At 34.0% G+C, this 20,623-nt stretch overlaps 1 protein-coding gene across 3 annotated transcripts in view; it reads right to left on the reverse strand.

The window, feature by feature from the left end:
* The window catches only part of LOC143252818 (cell adhesion molecule Dscam1-like), a 136,727-nt gene that overhangs the window by 45,499 nt on the left and 70,605 nt on the right, over positions 1–20,623 (reverse strand). For all 3 annotated transcript variants that reach the window (XM_076505555.1, XM_076505556.1, XM_076505557.1), the window contains exons 5-9: positions 18,687–18,804; positions 10,083–10,246; positions 6,429–6,698; positions 3,567–3,974; positions 75–236 (exon numbers count right to left, since the gene is read on the reverse strand). In XM_076505555.1, coding sequence (XP_076361670.1) covers positions 75–236; positions 3,567–3,974; positions 6,429–6,698; positions 10,083–10,246; positions 18,687–18,804 — 1,122 coding nt within the window. The remainder of the gene's footprint in view (positions 1–74; positions 237–3,566; positions 3,975–6,428; positions 6,699–10,082; positions 10,247–18,686; positions 18,805–20,623) is intronic.

Raw genomic sequence — 20,623 nt, forward strand, 5'->3', positions numbered from 1 at the left:
TTTTTCTCACTGTGGCTAACTGCATATTATAAAAGAATATATTTGGTAAACAGTAAACCCAAGGACACACTAACCTTTCACCGAGACAAATACTGTACCACTCGCACTGTCTCCATTAGGACTTTTAGCTATACATGTGTACTCTCCTTCATCCGGTACACGTTCCACGTTCTTTACGACAAGTTTCCCGCCAGTTTTTAATTTCTGACGAAGTAAAACAGGCAGCTGCGAGCCAGCTACAGTTAATTAACAAAAGCCATTAGTCGTTTGAAAAAAAAAAAAAAAAATTGATAAGATATACACAGAGACAAAATATTCCAGCAAAATATTTAACATTGTAGTAATTTTACTGGCAACAGTAACACAATATTTTCATATGCTGAGATAATTAAGAATAACTTATTAAGTAATTGTCAGCACAAATAAGTCATTCTAACTACCTATTATGTTTGGTAGGGTAACTCAAATACAACATCATTTCCATTAATTACCCTGGTTGAATATGAAGAGTTTGTACTTCTAAACTAAAAGTAAAATTAAAAACAAAAGTTCCGAATCACTATTTTTTAGTATATCAATGATATGAGTTGTATTAAATTAATGTGTGTTGTCGTTAGCTTGTTTACTCCCCAAGAAATGTTCTCCAGATGATACCACTCTAACAAATATCGATCATACGTATTACTAATATCCTTGGCCCGGCATGGCCAAGCGCGTTAAGGCATGCGACTCGTAATCTGAGGGTCGCGAGTTCGCATCCCCGTTACGCTAAACATGGTCGCCCTTTCAGCCGTGGGGGCGTTATAATGTGACGGTCAATCCCACTATTCGTTGGTAAAAGAGTAGCCCAAGAGTTGGCGGTGGGTGGTGATGATTAGCTGCCTTCCCTCTAGTCTTACACTGCTAAATTAGGGACGGCTAGCACAGATAGCCCTCGAGTAGCTTTGTGTGAAATTCAAAAAACAAACAAAACAAACAAACAAACCAGAAATGTAAAGAATATTTCCTCTAATCGATTTTTATGATTATTTGTTTGCGATATAGTTAAAAAAAATTACAATTTACTATCTAGAATATACTATCCCATCTTAAAGATCTCTAGTACAATATTAAAGCATATATAATTTTCAATATAATGAAAACATTACATGTCTTGTTCATTTCTCGCTCTTGCACAGTTCGTAGAGTTGTTCAAGAATCTCTCTGTCTAGCGTATCAATGTCCCAAGTTATGTTATATCTATATATAAAGCAGGATTGTCCAATGATTTATATATCTATTAATTGACAAAACAAGTTGTTGTGAGAAATAAATTCCGATTAAATGTGATAGACAAAATCAGTTAATATCCCCACCTCCCCCAGGGATGAGTTTGATTGGGTAAGCTATCGGTCTAACGATTCAACTTTTGCAGCCATTTAAATGTTTACGTAGTGCAACAGAGAAGTCAAGCGATAAAAATGGAATAGAAAAAAATAGATAAAGGAAAAAAAAGTAAATCAAGACAATAGATGGACATTGCCCCGAAAAGGGCCGGAGTACTGTGGGATACTCTGGCCCAAAAGCACTACAACAACTACATAATAGTAGCTGACATGAAAGCTAAGGATGGAGGAAGTGGTCTTGCTCACTTGACCTTCCTGGGTATTTAAAAATTCAACATACCCAAATACCCACAAAGAAGAAGTGAAGTCAAGCGAAAGTGACATTTAATAGCACGTGTAACAGGGATACCTTTGTTAATCGTTCGTATTCAGTATACCTGCATGGTGAATGACGCAGATGCACTTTATTCCGTTATCCCTGTGAATACCACAATTAAATGATGTGCGAGAAACAGGTGCGTTTGCAAGAATTTTTGTTAAAGCAAATTATATAAGCCTTTACAAAATAATTTAAAATGTTAGTGATTTGAACAGTCCGATATAATTAACAATAAACTTTAGATGTCTTGCTTTGATTTTTGAAAAAAAGTATCAACAAATAAATTAGGATAAATTTTATTATAATTACTTTAATATACCTGCAGTTTAGAAGTGAAGCACACGAAATTTGAGCTTGACTCACATAATATGCAAGCAAGAAAAAAGTGCCCAGTGTAAGAATATTGCAAGAAATGAAAGCATAGAAATAGAGATCGAGCTAACCAAGTAAACCGAAATTGCAAAAGTATTTGTCATAATCAGCTGTCTTTTCTATGTTCCCACATCTCTCCATCTTTTTTATAGATGTTCGGAGAGTTTAGATAAGGTACTTTCGGTTGACCAGAAAGTATTTCCCGGGGTCAAAAACCAAGAGATTTGTTACAGTTAGTGCAACTCTGAGAGCATTATCGAGAAGAAAGGAAGTAGTACATGTTCAAACATTAAATAACAAACAATTAGTGGAATTAAATAGCATGGAACATGTGCTCAATTTCAGTGTAAAACATTAGTACTGATCTGAATATAAGACCGGAAAGAAAGCTCTAAGGTTTAGCACTGAATTTTAATCTTGTATTGTATATGTTGGTCAAAGTTTACTGTTGGGTTTGTTTCAGATAAAAGTTAAATCATTAAAGATTAAGTGCGATATGCAGATATAAATTTCAGGTTAAGGTTGAGCATAGCTCAACCATACTAGTCTGAGTTAAGTGCTTGATTTAATTTAGATACAAGAGTTTGATGTTGTTTCAATGTATAAGAAGGTTAAATATTATTTTCTACAAGTGATTTTGCGTTAAGAGTGGATGCTACTCAGCTGTATATGTTAAACGTGTCAAAGTTAAAAATTCATTAAAGCTATTTAAATAAGAGATTATATAAACCAGTTTTATTATAAAAGGAAAGAACGAGTTCTATAACTCTGTAGCCATAAAACTATGTGAAGTGTTTCATCTTTTAAATCCGAGAATTGTGCAAAACTTGACTTGGTTTCAGTGATCTGAGTTTAATGTTATTTGCGATTGAGATATACGAATTCCACGCTGTTGTTGAGATGATATACAATAAAATTGAATTTATTTCATATATCTTTAAAGAAATTGTCAATTTCTCACTTTAACAATTTTTTTTTTTTTCAATTTCGCGCAAATCTATACGAGAACTATCTGTGCTAGCCGTCCCTAATTTAGCAATGTGAGACTAGAGGGAAAGTAGCCAGTCAGCACTACTCACGACCAACTCTTTGGCTACTCTTTTATCAAACAACAGTGGGATAAACCGTCATATTATGTTGCTCCCACGGTTGAAAGGACGAGCATGTTTGGTGTGATCAGGATTCGAACCAGCGACCCTCGGATTATGAGTCGAGTGCCTTAACCATCTGTCCTTGCTGGGCCCATTTAAACAGACTCGTACGGGAGAAACAAGTTTTGAAAAGCCTATTGTAATAAAGGTTAAATGATGAAGCTGTTAGAGAGGGCACTACGTTTTCACTGTAATATTTACGAATGTTGAAAATCAAAGTACAATTCAAAAAAGTCTAATATGAACAGAATGTTTGTGATTTTTGTATAATCTATTTTGAAAATGGCACAAAATTCTGCTTTTCATTTCTTTGAGCTTAAGATACGACGCCGAGCTTACCTCGTGTCCATGTCATTGACTTAATTGGATGACCTGCCACTGGACATCGCAACGTCATAGTTTCTCCTGCCAAAACTGAAACGTTCCTCATCGGCCGAATTATCGGAGGACCATATATATTGATAGTCGCTGAATGTGTCACCATTCCAGCCATATTTGTTGCTATACAGGCATATTCTCCCCCGTCTTCCACTCTTATGTTGCTGATGTTAACAAAACTGACCACATGACCTCTAGAGGTCACATAGTCGCCTAAACGAATTCTGGATAGTTCCGGAATGCCAAGTTCTTCCAATGTCCAAGTAATTTGAGGTATAGGGTTTCCTGTGGCAGTACAGCTTAACGAAAGATCTACACCAGGCTTCAATACTTGCTCAGTAAAAGCTGATAAAATTACTGGGATGACTTCTAAAGAAATCACATGTAGTAGTCAGTTTTATAATGTCATGTTAATATTTTGATTAATCAATATCTTTTTCTGAAAAGAAGCTTATTTGAGAACGATATTTTTTACTTTATTTTAAGAATGATAGAAAGTAATATTAGTAACAATGGAATCAGATCAATTCTCTTTAAATAACAAAATCATCAGCATTGATAACATTCGTATCAGAGGTGAAGCCACTTTATAAAGTTTACTCCTTTAACATTCATGAGCTCTAAATACAAGATTAATATTCTACTGAAAAGGATAGCTTTAACATTAAGGCAAACATACGTATGAAATATTAAGCTTATTATGAAAAAAAGATGTTCAATATTGTTAAGATATAAAACGTCCTAAGAAAATATATTCATCTTCAGAGTAGATTCCAATACATTAAATTAAACAGAAATTGTGAATTCATTGTAGGCTTTCCGATCCAAACGTTTGCTTATTCTTTTTCATTTCTTATAAACTACGAAGGTATACAATAGGTTATCCATGGTCTGTTCATTTGGGATAACGAAACGCGATGTTTTAGCGGTATAAGCCCTCTGATTTGCTACTGCACCATTAATGGGCCATCCAAATAAGTAAGAGAATTGGAAACAAGAATACAATTTCAACATTTTAATAATGTAGAAACAATAATATGTTTTGGTAATAGTTATAGTAATTTATAAACACTACCCAGCTAGTATAGTTGTCCGAGATAGCTCAGCGGTAAGATTGAGGGCTCATAACATTAAAAATTGGATTTCAATACTTGCGGTAAGCAAAACAAAACAACGGATTCTGTTCCTGTATGCTGAGCAACAAACAAATAAAGCTGTAATCTGAAGTTAAAGTAAGAGTATTTGAATATAGTTAAGATAAGATGTAATATTTTGTATAAAAAATAACTAATTAGAATACACTTGAAGTAATATAATTATTTATCTATGGCTTTTGATGTGAAAAAATCCTGCAAATGCGCATCCAAATATCATGCTAAAAAATAGTAATTAATCAAAGCAACCTTGAATAATATACAGGATGTCCCAAAATGAATATACCAAAAATAAAGTTGAATCATTTGAGATAACAAAATGCAAAATAAAGTACTGTCGGAAAGTTTATGTTTTATTTTAGTTAATTACTATTTATGTCATTTAGATTATTTATTTTCATTATTTATGAATGTGTTTTATTGTAAATTTCAGAAGTGACCCTGTTTTTGAGTAAAATGACAACTCCTGGATAGTTCCCCCGATTTTATCCCTTTGGACTTTTACCTTTAAAGCTTTATGAAAACAAAAGTCTATCACAACAAAGAAAATGATTTTGAGGCTCACTTATCCATCCCAAAACTGTGTTGTAAAATGTTTTCAGATTTGAACTCAGAAATAGGTTGATTATAGCTAATAATGGAAGATATGAAGAAGTTTATTAACCAAATAAAATAGAAGTTTCAAATTTTAAGTCTTCAGAAAATATTTCTAATTGAATTTTGTTATTATCTCAAATATTACAAATGTTATTCAATCTTAGTTTTGGTATATGCTTTTAGGGAAACTCTGTATAAGTTAGGATTGGAGAATAGGTAAATAGGAATAAAAATAAACTTAGTTTCGAAACCAAAGCTGACTATAAAACAGTTGCCGTATAAATGTAATAAAATAAATTACACATCTTGAGTACAGATCACAAGGTAAATGTTTTGATATTTAATAATATAATCCTCTTTTTACATTTTTTCCCAATTTTATGTATGCTGTAAATAGTTATTTGTGGATATACGTAATTGTATAGCCGAAATCCTTCCCTATTTGGAAAAAACGTTGAATTTTAGAAAACTTTAATACTTTTTTTTTGTAGTGACAGATAAATGTTATAAGTCTCTCAAACTTGGCACATCTATAAAATATTACACTGTAGGTATACAAATCATATTTATTTAACAAAAAATAGAATTTACAACGTTAGACGCTAAAAAGCTTTAAGACTACTTCTTTAATTTCCCCTTTATATCAGAAATCTTTTAAGTATGCAGAGAATACATTCTGAATCATTTTTTCTCGATGTAATACTATAAATTTATTCATTTGATATTTATCAGATAACGTTGTATGTTTCCTCTTAAGAATATGTATATATTCGACTTGATTTACACGTTGCTACAAACACATAAACATGGATGGCTTTTCTCAACATTCTCGTGTAACGTTTCAGATTTTATCGACCTAATATCAGGACAACTATCATTTATTTGTTTCAGTTGCTGGTTTTTCCTGGAACTTGATCGATATAGCATTTCATTTGAAATGTCGCTATAAATATATTAAGAACATAATTTGCTGAGAATGTCGAAATACATTATTCGGGCTGCCTGAATGAGTAAGGTAATGAAATGAAATTCAAAACATGTAACCTACAGCTATATAAACGTACAGACATACCTCCAAGTTTCAACTCTGAAGTTCCTTGAGCTGATTCTTTGTCATTATAAACAAAACATTGATACATTCCTGTATCTTCTCTTTCCACCACAGAAAAGTGTAGTACCTTTTGATCTAAGATTCGGATTCTTGAATTTGTCTCCAGGGGTACTGCATTTTTCATCCATCTTATCTTATGGACCGGATAACCGGTTAAAGAACAGTTCAGTGTGGTGGATCGACTAACGTCAGCAACATGATACCGAGGTGTGACGTGAACGGAGAAGGGTGCTTAAAATATAAGAATATTGTAACATTTTAAACCCACTTATAATATTTTCTAATGAAGTAAGCAAACAAAAGAGATGGTTTTATAAAAAGCGTAAGAATACTTTTGTTAAGTGTTATTCAATATAATGATTCACACACCACACTGAATACTGACATTAAACACAAGAATATATTTCGTTCGACACATTAATTTTGCATGCTGCTAAACTTTACATATTTTTTATTTTCATGGTGATCTTTAACAACTGTTGTAATATGTGCAAACGTAAACGTAACTGTATCGTGTTTAATTTAAGAAACACTTTAAATGTCTCTACATATTAGATCAAAATATTATTAAAAGTTTGGCGAATGAATTTCTGATTCTCACCTACTATTTAAATGCCGCACGATATGTATATATATTTATAAATATAATTGGAAAACCGAGTGTTGAAATATATAAAAATAGTTTTATTGATTTATAATAGATTTGTTTCACAAATATTTAGTTGCCCTGATAACTCGTATTTCTCAGAAAATTGGTCCGAAGATTCTTTACACATTTTATAATAAATACGGACAAAATTACGTAGTTTAACTGTTACATAGGCGTGATGTCAATTCGGTCCCAAAATGTCTAATTTTTGAAATCTGAAAAATAATCAAAAACCTTAAGGCGTGTACTGTAACACATGTACTGACATTTTTGGACCATGTAGTCATTTGAAATATTTCAACAGTTTTACTTTTGCAGAGCCTAGAAAAATGCTTTGTTTTCGTGAATTTATTTAGTTAGACCTTTTCAAATCAACATTTAACAAAGCTCATCTGGCACGACTATTACCATCGATGTAGATAAGGGTCAAGTGATTTCTTCTTATTTGTACCAAAGTTTTCCAAACAAAAGTTACTAGGGGTTAGGCTGGCAGATGATGAATTAAAAACAAATCAGTGACTTTTCAACCCACTGAAAACTAATTAAGGGATCTCACTCTGGATACGTATCACATCAATGTCACACACTGGAATGCACATGGAAGATATGATGAAATTTGGGAATATTCCGAGCTAAATTTCTCTTCGCCACGAAAGATGTAGTAAAAATATACCGCTGGTCATTGTTCTGTGGTAGCCAGTGAAACTCCAGGGCGATATTATTGCTTGTTGTATAGACGCATTGCCAATATTTCTGTTTTTAATGTAGCGAGGCACGAGCGCCAAACAAATTACAAACTCACATCAAAAACACATTGTTTATCATAATAAGTAACTTAGCTGTATAACCCTGCAACTTCGAGAATGATAGTGGAAGTGATGATGATACACTTGATCAAGCCATGTGCAAAGTCTTCTGTTCTGGGAAGTGATATTTTTAATGGTTTTAGAACAATGGTTTTCATATATTAGTGGCTATATCCTTTCGTCTGACAATTGAAGTTAGCACTATATTTTCTATTTTTCCGAATTTTTCAAAATTAGATGTTATTAGACAGAATAAGATTCATAAAAATGTGAATAGTTTCTTATTTTGTATAATATATATGATCATTTCATTCAAGGTTCGAACAAATCTATGAACGCATCATTATGGGATTTTATCTAAGCATTACCTTTACACTAGGATGTGTTTTCTAGGTGATCTTTTTAAACAATTATGATAAAAGAAAATTGTAACATAAAACTGTCTTTTGTAGTTTAATAGTTTTGTTTAAACAATAACATATAACTGATTGAAAACAAGATGCATCCTTAATTTTAGAAAGCATTGTTTTAATTGAATTCAGTTTGTTTGACTTCAACAACTAACACTTGTGTGATCTGCACTTAAAAACAAGGTACTAGACGTTTTCTAACAAATTCATTTTAACTAGTCCAATATAGATTGGTCTCTGTTTGCTAAATAAGAGTATTTTATATAAGTATCACGTCCATCAGTGTTCTTATATAACCCATTCCTCGACAGGTCTGTCTTTATTCTGAATTCTAAACTAAACAGAATGCGAAAGGACATTGTTTTGCAATACGTTTTTATTTCGTTCTGAAAATTTGCTGTTTTTTTAATTTCGCGCAAATCTACACAAGGTCTATTCGCGGTAGCCGTCCCTAATTTAGGGGTGTAAAACTAGAGAGAAGGATGAATGTACGAGCATGTTTGGTGTGACGGGTGTTCCAACTCGCAACCCTCAGATTACGAGTCGAGTTCCTTAACCACCTGACCATGCCGAGCCTTGGTGCATTAATATTTTCACCAATATTATTTTTCTGCTAAAGTAGGAATGTAGAACGAAAATAACATTGTGAAAACAACTGTTATGGTAAAACACACTTGATAATCTTGTTGTTGCTCTGTGCTAGTGTATCAAAAGAACAAGTTTGTGATATTTTTGTTCAGCAATGAATACTACGCTACAGTGTTTACTGGGCACACACTGACATCAAAATCAATATGCATGGCCATAGTTATTTTTGTTAATTCTTTAAAAGTGATATTGCTAAACTTTAGCTGTTAGGGGTAATTCTGAATTTTTTAAATAAAGGCCGAGGTTCGAAATCTCAGGGTTTAATTTTCACAGTGTGATACTCAGTATCTTTAAATAAGTGCTCATTTTGCGCTGATGCTGTACATTAAAGATACAAAATATTATGTGCTTTGCTCAGCATGCGCTTCCAAAATTAAGAAATTTGCTTATAAGTTTCAGAAATTAATGAAATTTGCCACCATCGAGTTGCATTTTCTTTTAAATAGTCCCCCACAAGGGGTTATTTAAGTTTATGAACTTACAATGCCAAAATCCGGGGTTTTATTTCTCGTGAAAGAGACAATATCTTTTTCAAGAAACAAAAACAAACATCTCTTAAATAACATTAGTTATAAGCAGCTAAAAGCTTCCGCTAGAAATCAAGGGTATTACCTGGTTCAGCGAAATATTTTCTTAAATTCCATGACCCCTAGTGGCACAGCAATATATCTACTGACTCACAAAGCTAGAATACGAGTTTTGATACTCTTGGTGGGCATCGCACAAGTTGCTTTTGGTGTAGCCTTGTGTTTAATTCCAAAACAATCAATTTAATTCCATGGACAAAAAGTTTGGAGAACTCTTCCAAAAATACTGAAGCATATAATAAAAAATATACATATTTGAAAGTTTTTTTTTGTGAACGAGTGATTATATCATTATGCTTTTATACTAATTTCCTATATGCATAATTATTATTTTTCAGTTTCAAGTACCTTCAATCAGTTATAGTACAGGTTATATAGCTAACTCTGAAGATATTCTCAGTTAAGTAACAGTGGGACCTTAGCCTAACTACAAATAGTTATTAAAATTGGACGAATTTTATATAATAAGTATATAGCAATTATTAAACATTTTGAGATTAAGTAAAATATATTACCTGAAACAATAAGTCTCATATCTACTCTTTCTTCTCCTTGTGTATTATTTGCCACACAAACATAATTGCCAGAGTCAAACGAACTGACATACTGCAAAATCAATGAATCACCATCATGCCGCACGTTATGCCCTCCATAAAGTAATTTACCATCCTTGTACCACCTAATAAGTTGAAAAGCAATATATTTTTATAGCGATTTGTAAACTTAATTAAGAATTAACTAATATAATAAAACCAAAAACAGAGCAGGGAAAAATAGAAAGAGTAATATGGAAATTATCAATTGGTTCCACCAAAGAAGATGATAAAAAGTTGTGTATTGATTCTGAATTCTATCTCTGTATGTATTCATATTCACTAGATTTATAAAGTGATTTCACAACATTTGATAAAGAGAATTTAAATTTGTCATACAAACTCTGTAGTCTCATAAAAAAGTATTTCTTTTTTTTTAATTTCACACAAAGCTACTCGAGGGCTATCTGTGCTAGCCGTCCCTAATTTAGTGGTGTAAGACTACCAAGTGTGCCAATGAATAGTGGGATTGACTGTAACATTATAATGGCCCCACTGCTGGAAAGGCAAGCATGTTTTGCGTGACGGGGATGCGAACCCACGACCATCAGATTATGAGTCACACGCCTTAACACGTTTGGTCATGCCGGACCGGAAAGTATTGAGAAGTCAAGAAATTTGAAGGTAGCTCTGAGGCTTTTTTAAATCATTCTTCTTCAGGGTTAGTAATTTTCTATTAATTCAGTTTCTAGCTTTGTAGGTACATATACCGAGGTATCTCTAACCACAGTTTAGAACTAGGAAAACGAAATTTGGCGGGCAGACTCGGCGTTGCTCATGGGTTGTCCTTTTCTATATGGAGTATCCTATCTATCAAAGGGAATTAAAATGTTCTCGGAAGGCTACCAAGGTATGAAAAGGGGCTAAGAATATCTTTTTTTTCATTTCGCGCAAAGCTACATGAGGTCAATTTGCGCTAGCCTTTCCTGAGTTAGCAGTGTAAGACTAGAGGAAAGGCTGAAAGGACGAGCATGTTTGGTGTGACAGTTATTCGAACCCGGAACCATCAGAGTACGAGTCGAGCGCCCTAACCACCTGGTCATGCAGGGCAAGAGTATGCTTTAAGAGACAACAAAAGCAAATATGGTATCGTATGTTATGTAACTATGCACCCTCTGGATCTCTAGGGAGGCTTATTTTGAAACCTCCAGTCACAAGCTAGTGAGACCAAATTTAGCATAAATGCTCAGCCACGAAGGGCAAGCAATGATAGAAATGGCGTAATTACAAAAATAATTGTGGACAATGGAGGAGCTTTATCGGTACATTGAGGCCCCTGTTAATGATGATGGGGCATTTGAACTACACAACAGAACGCGGATACACTTTGATAGCAAAATATAAGGAGCCATTAAATGTAGTAATATAAATTCAGATTTATCTAGTTTTCAAAACTGAACCCTCATACGAGTCCAATGGATTGCGAGTGTTTTCAAGACCGAAATCAAGAATTTATACAAAAAATGCAAAATAATAAATGTCCGCATAAAATAAGCATCTACGTTTAGATTTTCGAAATCTCAATATTTTCTCTCCTAAATGATGGGGTGAGTGTATCAGAGATGCATAGAGATCCACAGGATTGGTTGCTCGAATTTACTTGAAAATTAACCAGTAAAAACATAGTACCCCAAATGTTGTTTCCCGTAAATGGTTACAAATAGTTTACGAATTAAAAATAGAAAATAATGATGTATTGTAAGTAATACAATAAAGAAGTATGATAAATATTACTATTTAAGTCAATGTATTGAATAGCCTGATAACATACAACTTTATAATTACTTGACGAAATATATATTGAGAAGTGAAATAGAAAACTATTCAAAAATTTAAATTAATTTTACGCTGAAACTGATACATCAAATAAAAAGTAATGACGAATTATTCTTGTAAAACATTAGTAACAAAGATAAAAGTGGTAAAATGAAAAATTTAATATTGAATAATTTCACAGTATTTCACAGATACTCTTGAAATCGACTGTTTAATTTTAAACAGTAAATAACCAACAGCAATATTATTACAAAAACAAAATATAATCGTCTCATAAGAAAGTATTGTTTGTTTTTGAATTTCGCGCAAAACTACTCGAGGGCTATCTGCATTAGCCGTCCCTAATTTAGCAGTGTAAGAATAGAGGGAATACAGCTAGTCATCACTACCCACCGCCAACTCTTGGGCTACTCTTTTACCAGGGATTGATCGTAACATTATAACGCCTTCACGGTTGAAAGGGCGAGCATGTTTGGTGCGACCCTCGGATTACGAGTCATACGCCTTAACCCAACTGGCTATGCCGTGCCTATAAATAATATTGACTGATAATAATAGCACTATTTTAAAAGCACAAAAAACCTCTGGCATTAATTTGTGAAAGATAGTAAAAAAAATGTTTATTTTCACATTAGGGAATATACTCAGTATCATTTCAAGGTGTATAGGTGTACTTTATTTTATCGTTTCTTAGATAGTTTTTTATTTCTTCATACATTATAGATATGATATATTTTATTCCGTATAAATACAGGACATATTAACAGCAACATTACAATGAACTACTTCCTGGGGTTCCAGTAGAGTGTAGAAACTGTTTTTGTTATGTAATGGTAGTAAAGAAGCAGATGTGGCTTTAAAACTAATCAGTAAGTTAATCGTAAAAATGTTTATTCTCTTTGTCATTGGTTATTTCATTTATGGGCGGAGCCTTATGTTGATTTGATATTCGTTGGTAGTTCTAGTGTCGCTGGGAAACAAGCTAGCCTCAAGTTTGTGAATATTTCATAACTTTACAAAATTACAAAGCTTTCAAGTATTGGTACTACTTATCCACGGATCGGCGGCTAAAAGAAGGAACTTTTAAGAAAAGTAAGAACTAAGAAGAAAAGTAAGTTCTTCTGATTATACTTATTTATGATTTAACTTTTGAAAATAAGAATGATTTTTTAAGAGTTCTATAAATAGTTTCACAGCAGGAAATTGTTCAGTGGGCGAAAAGGTTTTAGAAACGCTTATCTAAACCATTTATTTGATTTGGTTGCTTATTGTTTCGTATGTCGTTCTTAAAACTATGAATTATTCGTATGACAAAGATATCTCATTTCAATGTGAGTTCATTGATATTTGAAGGAAGCTTAATTTTTTTTCTTTATGCTTTTGCTAACATTTCTAAGTTTTTATGAAACATATAACAAATATGATATAATAAACTAATATTTGCATAATAAATTTAAAATCCAGTTTCCTTAAAAAATTAAAAACGTAATTTAGTATTTATAAACCAAAAAGCTTTTATTTTTGAAATTAAAGTTTAATGGCTCGACCGTTGGATTTTGATGCTATATTTAAAGGAAACTGGTATTATAACAAAATTATCATTCTTTTATATCTTTGATAATGAGCCTTAAAGAACATTTCAAATATAGTAAAAACCATATGAATTATATTGCGTAATGCAGACGATTTAACTACAGCTTGAAAATAATAATAAAGTGAAAATATGCTATGAAAAAACAATATAAGCATAAAGCAGGTTCATTGTTTTTAACATTTTACGTTGCTATTATAAATTTTCAAGATAAATTCAAATTATATTATTTGGATGATTTGTTATAATCAAAATCGAAATAACTTCAAGCTTGTTATTTTAAGGACACACTTATGATTGTCAGATTTTGTATTTAATTACAGAATATAACTACATTAATTAATTATTAATAAAAAATTATAATCATAATGAACTTTTAATATTAAATAAAGTTAAATTGTTTATATTTCTATTCATGGGAATAACCAAGATCGAAATATCTTTAAGCATGTTCTTTTTAAGCTTACACATACAATTAACAGATTTAAGATTCGTTTATTTACTTTTTCAAAAGTATTTTGTCGATTGATTATCTAAATGCAATCATCCCGTCGCGCCAAACATGCTCGCCCTTTCAGCCGTGGAGGCGTTATTATGTGACGGTCAATCCCACTATTCGTTGGTAAAAGAGTAGCCCAAGAGTTGGCGGTGGGTGGTGATGACTAGCTGCCTTCCCTCTAGTTTTACACTGCTAAATTAGGGATGGCTAGCACAGATAGCCCTCGAGTAGCTTTGTGCAAAATTCAAAAACAAACAAACAAACAAATGCAATCATGACGTATATCAACTATTTATAACTCGAAATGTTTGAAATAACTGAGAAACTTTACATAGAAAAAATAATATTTATGTGCCAGCAAAGTAAAGAGAAGCCTTAATAATTTCATAAGCCCTGAGTGGCCTAGTGATTAGAGTGGTCGGACAAAGGCACGTTACTCACTTTGTGGCTGTAAATGCGTTTTATCGGTAACTGATAAATTACGATATTCAGGAAGGCTATGATGTTGTTGCTATTTTTGAATTTCGCGCAAAGCTATTCGAGGGCTATCTGCGCTAGCCGTCCCTAATGCAGCAGTGTAAGACTAGAGGGAAGGCAGCTAGTCATCACTACCCACCGCCACCTCTTGGGCTACTCTTTTACTAACGAATAGTGGAATTGACCGTCACATTATAACGCCCCCACGGCTGAGAGGGCGAGCATGTTTGGTGCGATCGGGATTCGAACCCGCGACCCTCGGCTTGCGAGTCGAACGCCTTAACCCACCTGGCCATGCCGGGCCCAGGAAGACTATGAGATTCCTATGTTAATCGGAGGTGCTGTTGACTAAGATCTCTTGTCTATGAGCTCAAAGTTAGACAAGTAGTCATTGTGTAGCTTTTCGTAAAAAATGAAAGCAAACAATAATTCCACTTTTATTTCATTACCACCCCTAAACAAATACGTTTGGTATCAGCAAGATCATTAAAAATAAACTTAAACGTTCTTTGAGAGTTTTTCCAAAATAATTTTAAGACTTCATATTCTTAAAACATCTTTTACAACATGTTTCATAACGACTTCGCGGAATAAGTTATGGGAGTTTTAATTATTTACAAAGCTACAATACAATAATTAGTGCCTTCCGAGTCAGAATGTTACGGAGTTTGAGATTTACTGCAACAAGTTGTTACGTCTATGAAGAAGACACTTTAACCTCATTTGTTTTAGTCTTCTTGTATGCATAATGGGAACCAAGGGGTGGAGATCGTAGTTAATCTGTGATGAACTTGCATCCTTCCAAGCGCAGTATATCACCATTGTCATCCAAACTGGAAACCGAAGTTCAGCAAAGGGCTGCATGTGCGTTCACGGCACAAGTTAAGTTTAGTACAATTAATTTGTTAAACACATTTAGCAAAAAATAAATGAAGTATGGTTGGTTGTTTAACTATAATAATTATTGTTATAATTACAATTAAAACCATTTCAGTTTCACACTCGCGAGGTTTTTGTTAGCATCACAATTTCATTAATCATATATATCTTTTACCTTGTGTTTTACCAATATTTTATGAGAAGAAGTGGTTTAAAAGTTCAGCTGTTTGCAGAAAGCCTCTAAACATATAATTATGTTTTCTAGTTCTAATTATATTATACTTTTGGTGTTAAGGTTAAATTGTTTTTGTTTCAAATTATGAACAAGGTAGCTACTTTTTTGAATTCTCAAACAGAAAATAGTTTGTAGAGAACATCTTAATTTGATACAGGTTATATAATGGCAGGTGGACGAAGATTAACTTAACTTTTTTCATTTCTACCATATATAACACTATGTAATACAAATTTTGTTTCTGGATAGTATGTATTATTTCTTACTTGCTTACTTTGTAAAAGTATAGAAAATGGCCATTATTCCCTTCAAATTCGGCCCGGCATAACCAAGTGTGTTAAGGCGTGCGACTCGTAATCTGAGGGTCGTCAAACAATATCGCCCTTTCAGCCGTGGGGGCGTTATAATGTGACGGTCATTCCCACTATTCGTTGGTAAAAGAGTAGCCCAAGAGTTGGCGGTGGGTGGTGATGACTAGCTGCCTTCCCTCTAGTCTTACACTACTAAATTAGGGACGGATAGCATAGATAGCCCTCGAGTAGCTTTGTGCGAAAACCAAAACCCTTCAAATTTTGCTTTTGTGACCTGGATAATGAAATTTATAAATTAACCTATTTTCTACGTAAAAGCGGGCACATTTTCATTTACATAAGGTCTGAATAAAACAACATATGAATCAATATCTACATTTATTTATACTAAAGTTACACAAAAATGTTTAGAAGTGAGTAGTTTTTCGAGATTTGCGAATGCAATGTAAATCACTTTCACGTATCAGCCCCCAAATATAGTGTCCCATCATGTTTTCGTTATACGCTCCTTGATATGGGCGTTCAAAGTCCAGTATATCTTTGTGAAAGCGCTTGCCTTGCTCCTCCGTGTATGCTCCTATGTTCTCCTTGAATTTATCAATATGAGCGTCAAGGATATGGACTTTTAAAGACAAGCTGCAGCCCATTAGGCTGTAGTTCTACACCAGAGCCTCAACCAGTTCTACATAATTTTCGGCCTTGTTGTTGCCCAAGAAGCCCCAAACCACTGCGACAAAATTGTACCAAGCTTTTTTCTCCTTCCTACTGAGTTTCTTGGGGAATTCCGTGCACTCCAGAATTTTCTTTATTTGTGGCCCAACGAAGACACTAGATTTGACCTTTGTATCAGACATCTTAGGGAAGAAGTCTCGAAAATACGTGAAGACCGCAGACTCCTTATCAAGAGCTGTAACAAATTGTTTCATAAGACCCAATTTTCTGGAGATCCGCTGGTGGCTCACACTTGGCATTGTGCCTCCCCACAGAGAACTCGGTCCGTTGTGACCAGTGCTTTCCTGTTGTAGTGCGCTGCGGTGTCCCTGCTGTCCCAAAGGGAAACTTGGTAAAACCTCCACGAAGATCCATCAGGAATGACACCATTTTGAAGTCTCCGATAACCTCCCAGCCAGACTCATCATAATTCAAGGATTCTAGCAAGGTCTTGACGCTGTTGTATTCCTCTTTGAGGTGCACCGAATGAACCAGGGTAAAAGACGGACAATTATTCCCGTTATGGAGCAGCACAACTTTGAGGCTTCTGGATGAGCTATCAATGAAGAGGCGCTACTCGTTCGGGTTACAGACAATTCCAATTGCCTCGCACAGACCGGATACATTATGGCAAAAGCAGGCATGCCGAAATATGTCTTGTAAGCTTCACACATTTTAGCAGATGCTGTCACATAGTACTTTTTTCGCTATTGACTTGATAAATTGGCCACATACATAGCAGAAGGCGTCTGGAGAATGCTTGTACCTTCTTGATGCCATCTCTGATAAAATCAAATAGGTCTATGTGTTCACCTAGGCAGCTAAAACTAAACTGAAGTGGTGAGTGGCGATCCCCTGTATATATATATTGCTATGGAAAGTTCAAGAAAACTTTAAAAGGTTCTTAAATTCTGGTAAGTTCTTCAAAATTCTTGTAAGTTCGAGAAAATTTTCTATTAGCTACTCAGCACTGAATCTACCTGGAATGTTCTGGAAAAATGGGTAAATTTGAAAGTTTCATTACCCAGGTCACAAAAGCAAAGTTTGAAGAGAAAAATAGGTCTTTTCCACCTACTTTAGGCATAAGCAATTGGAAAATAACCCTTTCTGCCAAGGAACAAGAAAAAGTAAAATGTTTGTTACGTAGTGTAATTTTAACAATATAGCATTTGTATTTGTCGCAGAACTATTAAAGTTAGTTGCCGGTATCTATAACTTTGAACTACTTACAAGAAAAAAAAGTCATCCAGTCATCAGCACCCTATCAACCACCATTTACTGTAAGAAATGACGTTATAAGAAATTACTCTTATAACGCACTCGGCTTAAAGTGCGATAATCATTTGGTGGTATCCCACGGATTTGAAGGCAGCTCACTAGCTCCGAAACTATAGTTATACACAGGACAAACTGGTACCCAAAAGTGCAATATTGCACAATTTTACTAAATTAATTATAATTTACAAGAAAAGATCACATTTCACTCTTTGTTTTGCTGACGCTGGTTACGGGGCTAAAGAGATGTATAAATTTATTTCCTCCTCAGAATGCCCCCCGCTAGTACACGATACGTCTACGGATTTACAACGCTAAAATTAGGGGGATCGATTCCCCTCGGTGGGTTCAGCAGATAGCCCGACGTGGCTGTGCTATAAAAAAACACACACCGTCTCAGAATAATATTCTGACGTAACACATTTAACTTAAAAAAAATGATTAGTAATGCCACAGACATGATAATAATTTTTACACAATTTTCATCGACTCTAAAAATCTAATCTTACGAGTTGTTTGTATCGAATGTTGTGATTTTTTCTTGTGTTCATTAATTATAAATAAATGTAAATGTTTGTTTGTAATAGCTGAGCTTAAGGTTTCAATAGTATGGGAAAATTACTTTCTGTTTTTGGCTTAAATATAAATTTTTATTCATAGACATTTCAGGTTTAAATCTCGAACAATAAAATCACAACAGTTTTCTTAACATGTGTTACTAGTGTCACTCATATTTTAAACTAACATGCTATATTGTTATTGACTTCAGTACCTGTATGTTGGGACAGGAAAGCCTTGAGCAGCACATCCTAGTTCAACTGTTTCACCTTCTCTGGCTCCCACTTGAATTTGTCTATCTACGATGTTTGGTATCGACTTACTCTGAGGTTCTGTTGAAAAAAAAAATAGTGTTGAGCAAATTAATGATTTTCTATTATATAAACTGTGAGTAAACATTAATAACTAAAGCAATGATGATATGAAGGTTGAGTACGTTATCGTAACAAGATTATAAATATATAAATCAGTAGGTCACATTTTGATATTATTTGGAATTTTATAGATGGTTTGATACCACTAAAATGTAATTGGCTTTCGGAATGGTATAAATAACCCTTTCAATGCAAAATATTTTTACTGGGAGCATAATGATGTATTTATACAGGAAATTTAGAAATTTAACGATGTTGAAAAACAGACAAATATAAATCAACCTGTGACATTGGGATCATTCACAAAGATACCTGCAACAAGTTGTAGACCAGCTATGATAAGTAACGGGTTAAAATACATGAACTCGAAGGGCAGGGGCAAAAGCCGTCTACGTATACCGATACGAATAGGTTTGTTTTTGGTTTTGAATTTCGCGCAAAGCTACACGAAGGCATTTGCGCTAGCCGTCTCTAATTTAACAGTGTAAGACTAGAGGGAAGGACACCATCCACCGCCAACTCTTGGGCTACTCTTTCACCAACGAATAGTGGAATTTATCGTCACTTTATAACGCCCCACGGCTGAAAGGGCGAGCATGTTTGGTGTGACGGAGATTTGAACTCGCGACCCTCGGATTATGAGTCGAGTGCCTTTACCACCTGGCCATGCCGGGCCACCAATAGAGAGATCTGAGTCTGGTAAAGCGACACAAGTCATATGTACACAATTTACTTCCATGACATATTTGTTCAACTGTCCTATACCTGAAGCAGATGGAGAATGAAATGAGTATTAATGTACGAAGGCATGTCGTTCACGTAACCAGTTCACGTCTATGGATTTCTGTGTGTTGGATCTGTAAAAACAGGCAGTGGGAAACTTTCGTTCGTCCTCATACACTAGACTGCTTACGGGGAAAAAACAAGAAACATTGTGTACTTTGATAAGACAACTTTTTGACAAAATCTTTAGGAATGAGATATAACAAGATGCTCGTCTTTCAGATAAGGCATGACTGTACATGGAATATAACAACCTAGTGAAGTTTCAAAATCGTTTTCATATAACGTATTCAACAAAAAAAAAAAAGAAATAATTTCTAATTAAATTTTACTTGGCTAAACAAATTAATAAATAAAAGTAGTACTTAAATCTATGTTCAATATGGGATTGAGATTTAACTCATAACAGTATTTTTCGCTTTATTTGGTGAAAGAGTTTGTATAATTCTCTACCTCAATTTCAGGAAGGTTGGTGAAATGACAAAACTGTTATTAACGTGAATAATCAGTTCTAGTCTTGATCTGAGAGTGATAAAGACATTTTTTAAGCTGGGCTGAATAAACATTAAAAAAATAGGAAATTAAGTGCTATACTTGTGTTAAGTTGAAAACAAGAATTAAAAGCAGCTCCCTCTACATCTAATGTTAAAATATTATTTGTATTTCCTTATTCTTTTTTAGTCGCTACCCCGCACTTAAAATAGCACGACATTGGAAGACAGTTGGCCTGAAGATTAGCCAGGGTACAAAGCTACGTAACACAATAATTCAAAGCATTTATGACAAACAGGAGTGTGTGTGTGTTTTCTTATAGCAAAACCACATCGGACCATCTGCTGAGTTCACCGAGGGAATTCAAACCCCTGATTTTAACGTCGTAAATCCGTAGACTAACCGCTGTACCAACGACGAACGGGGACAAAAGGTTTAGGGACATTACTGTTAACTCATAAAATTCAAGATAGAAAAGTTTTTTGGGGGAGGCTTCTCATTT

The sequence above is a fragment of the Tachypleus tridentatus genome, chromosome 6, assembly GCF_004210375.1.
Source record: "Tachypleus tridentatus isolate NWPU-2018 chromosome 6, ASM421037v1, whole genome shotgun sequence".
Classification (NCBI taxonomy): Eukaryota; Metazoa; Arthropoda; class Merostomata; order Xiphosura; family Limulidae; genus Tachypleus; species Tachypleus tridentatus.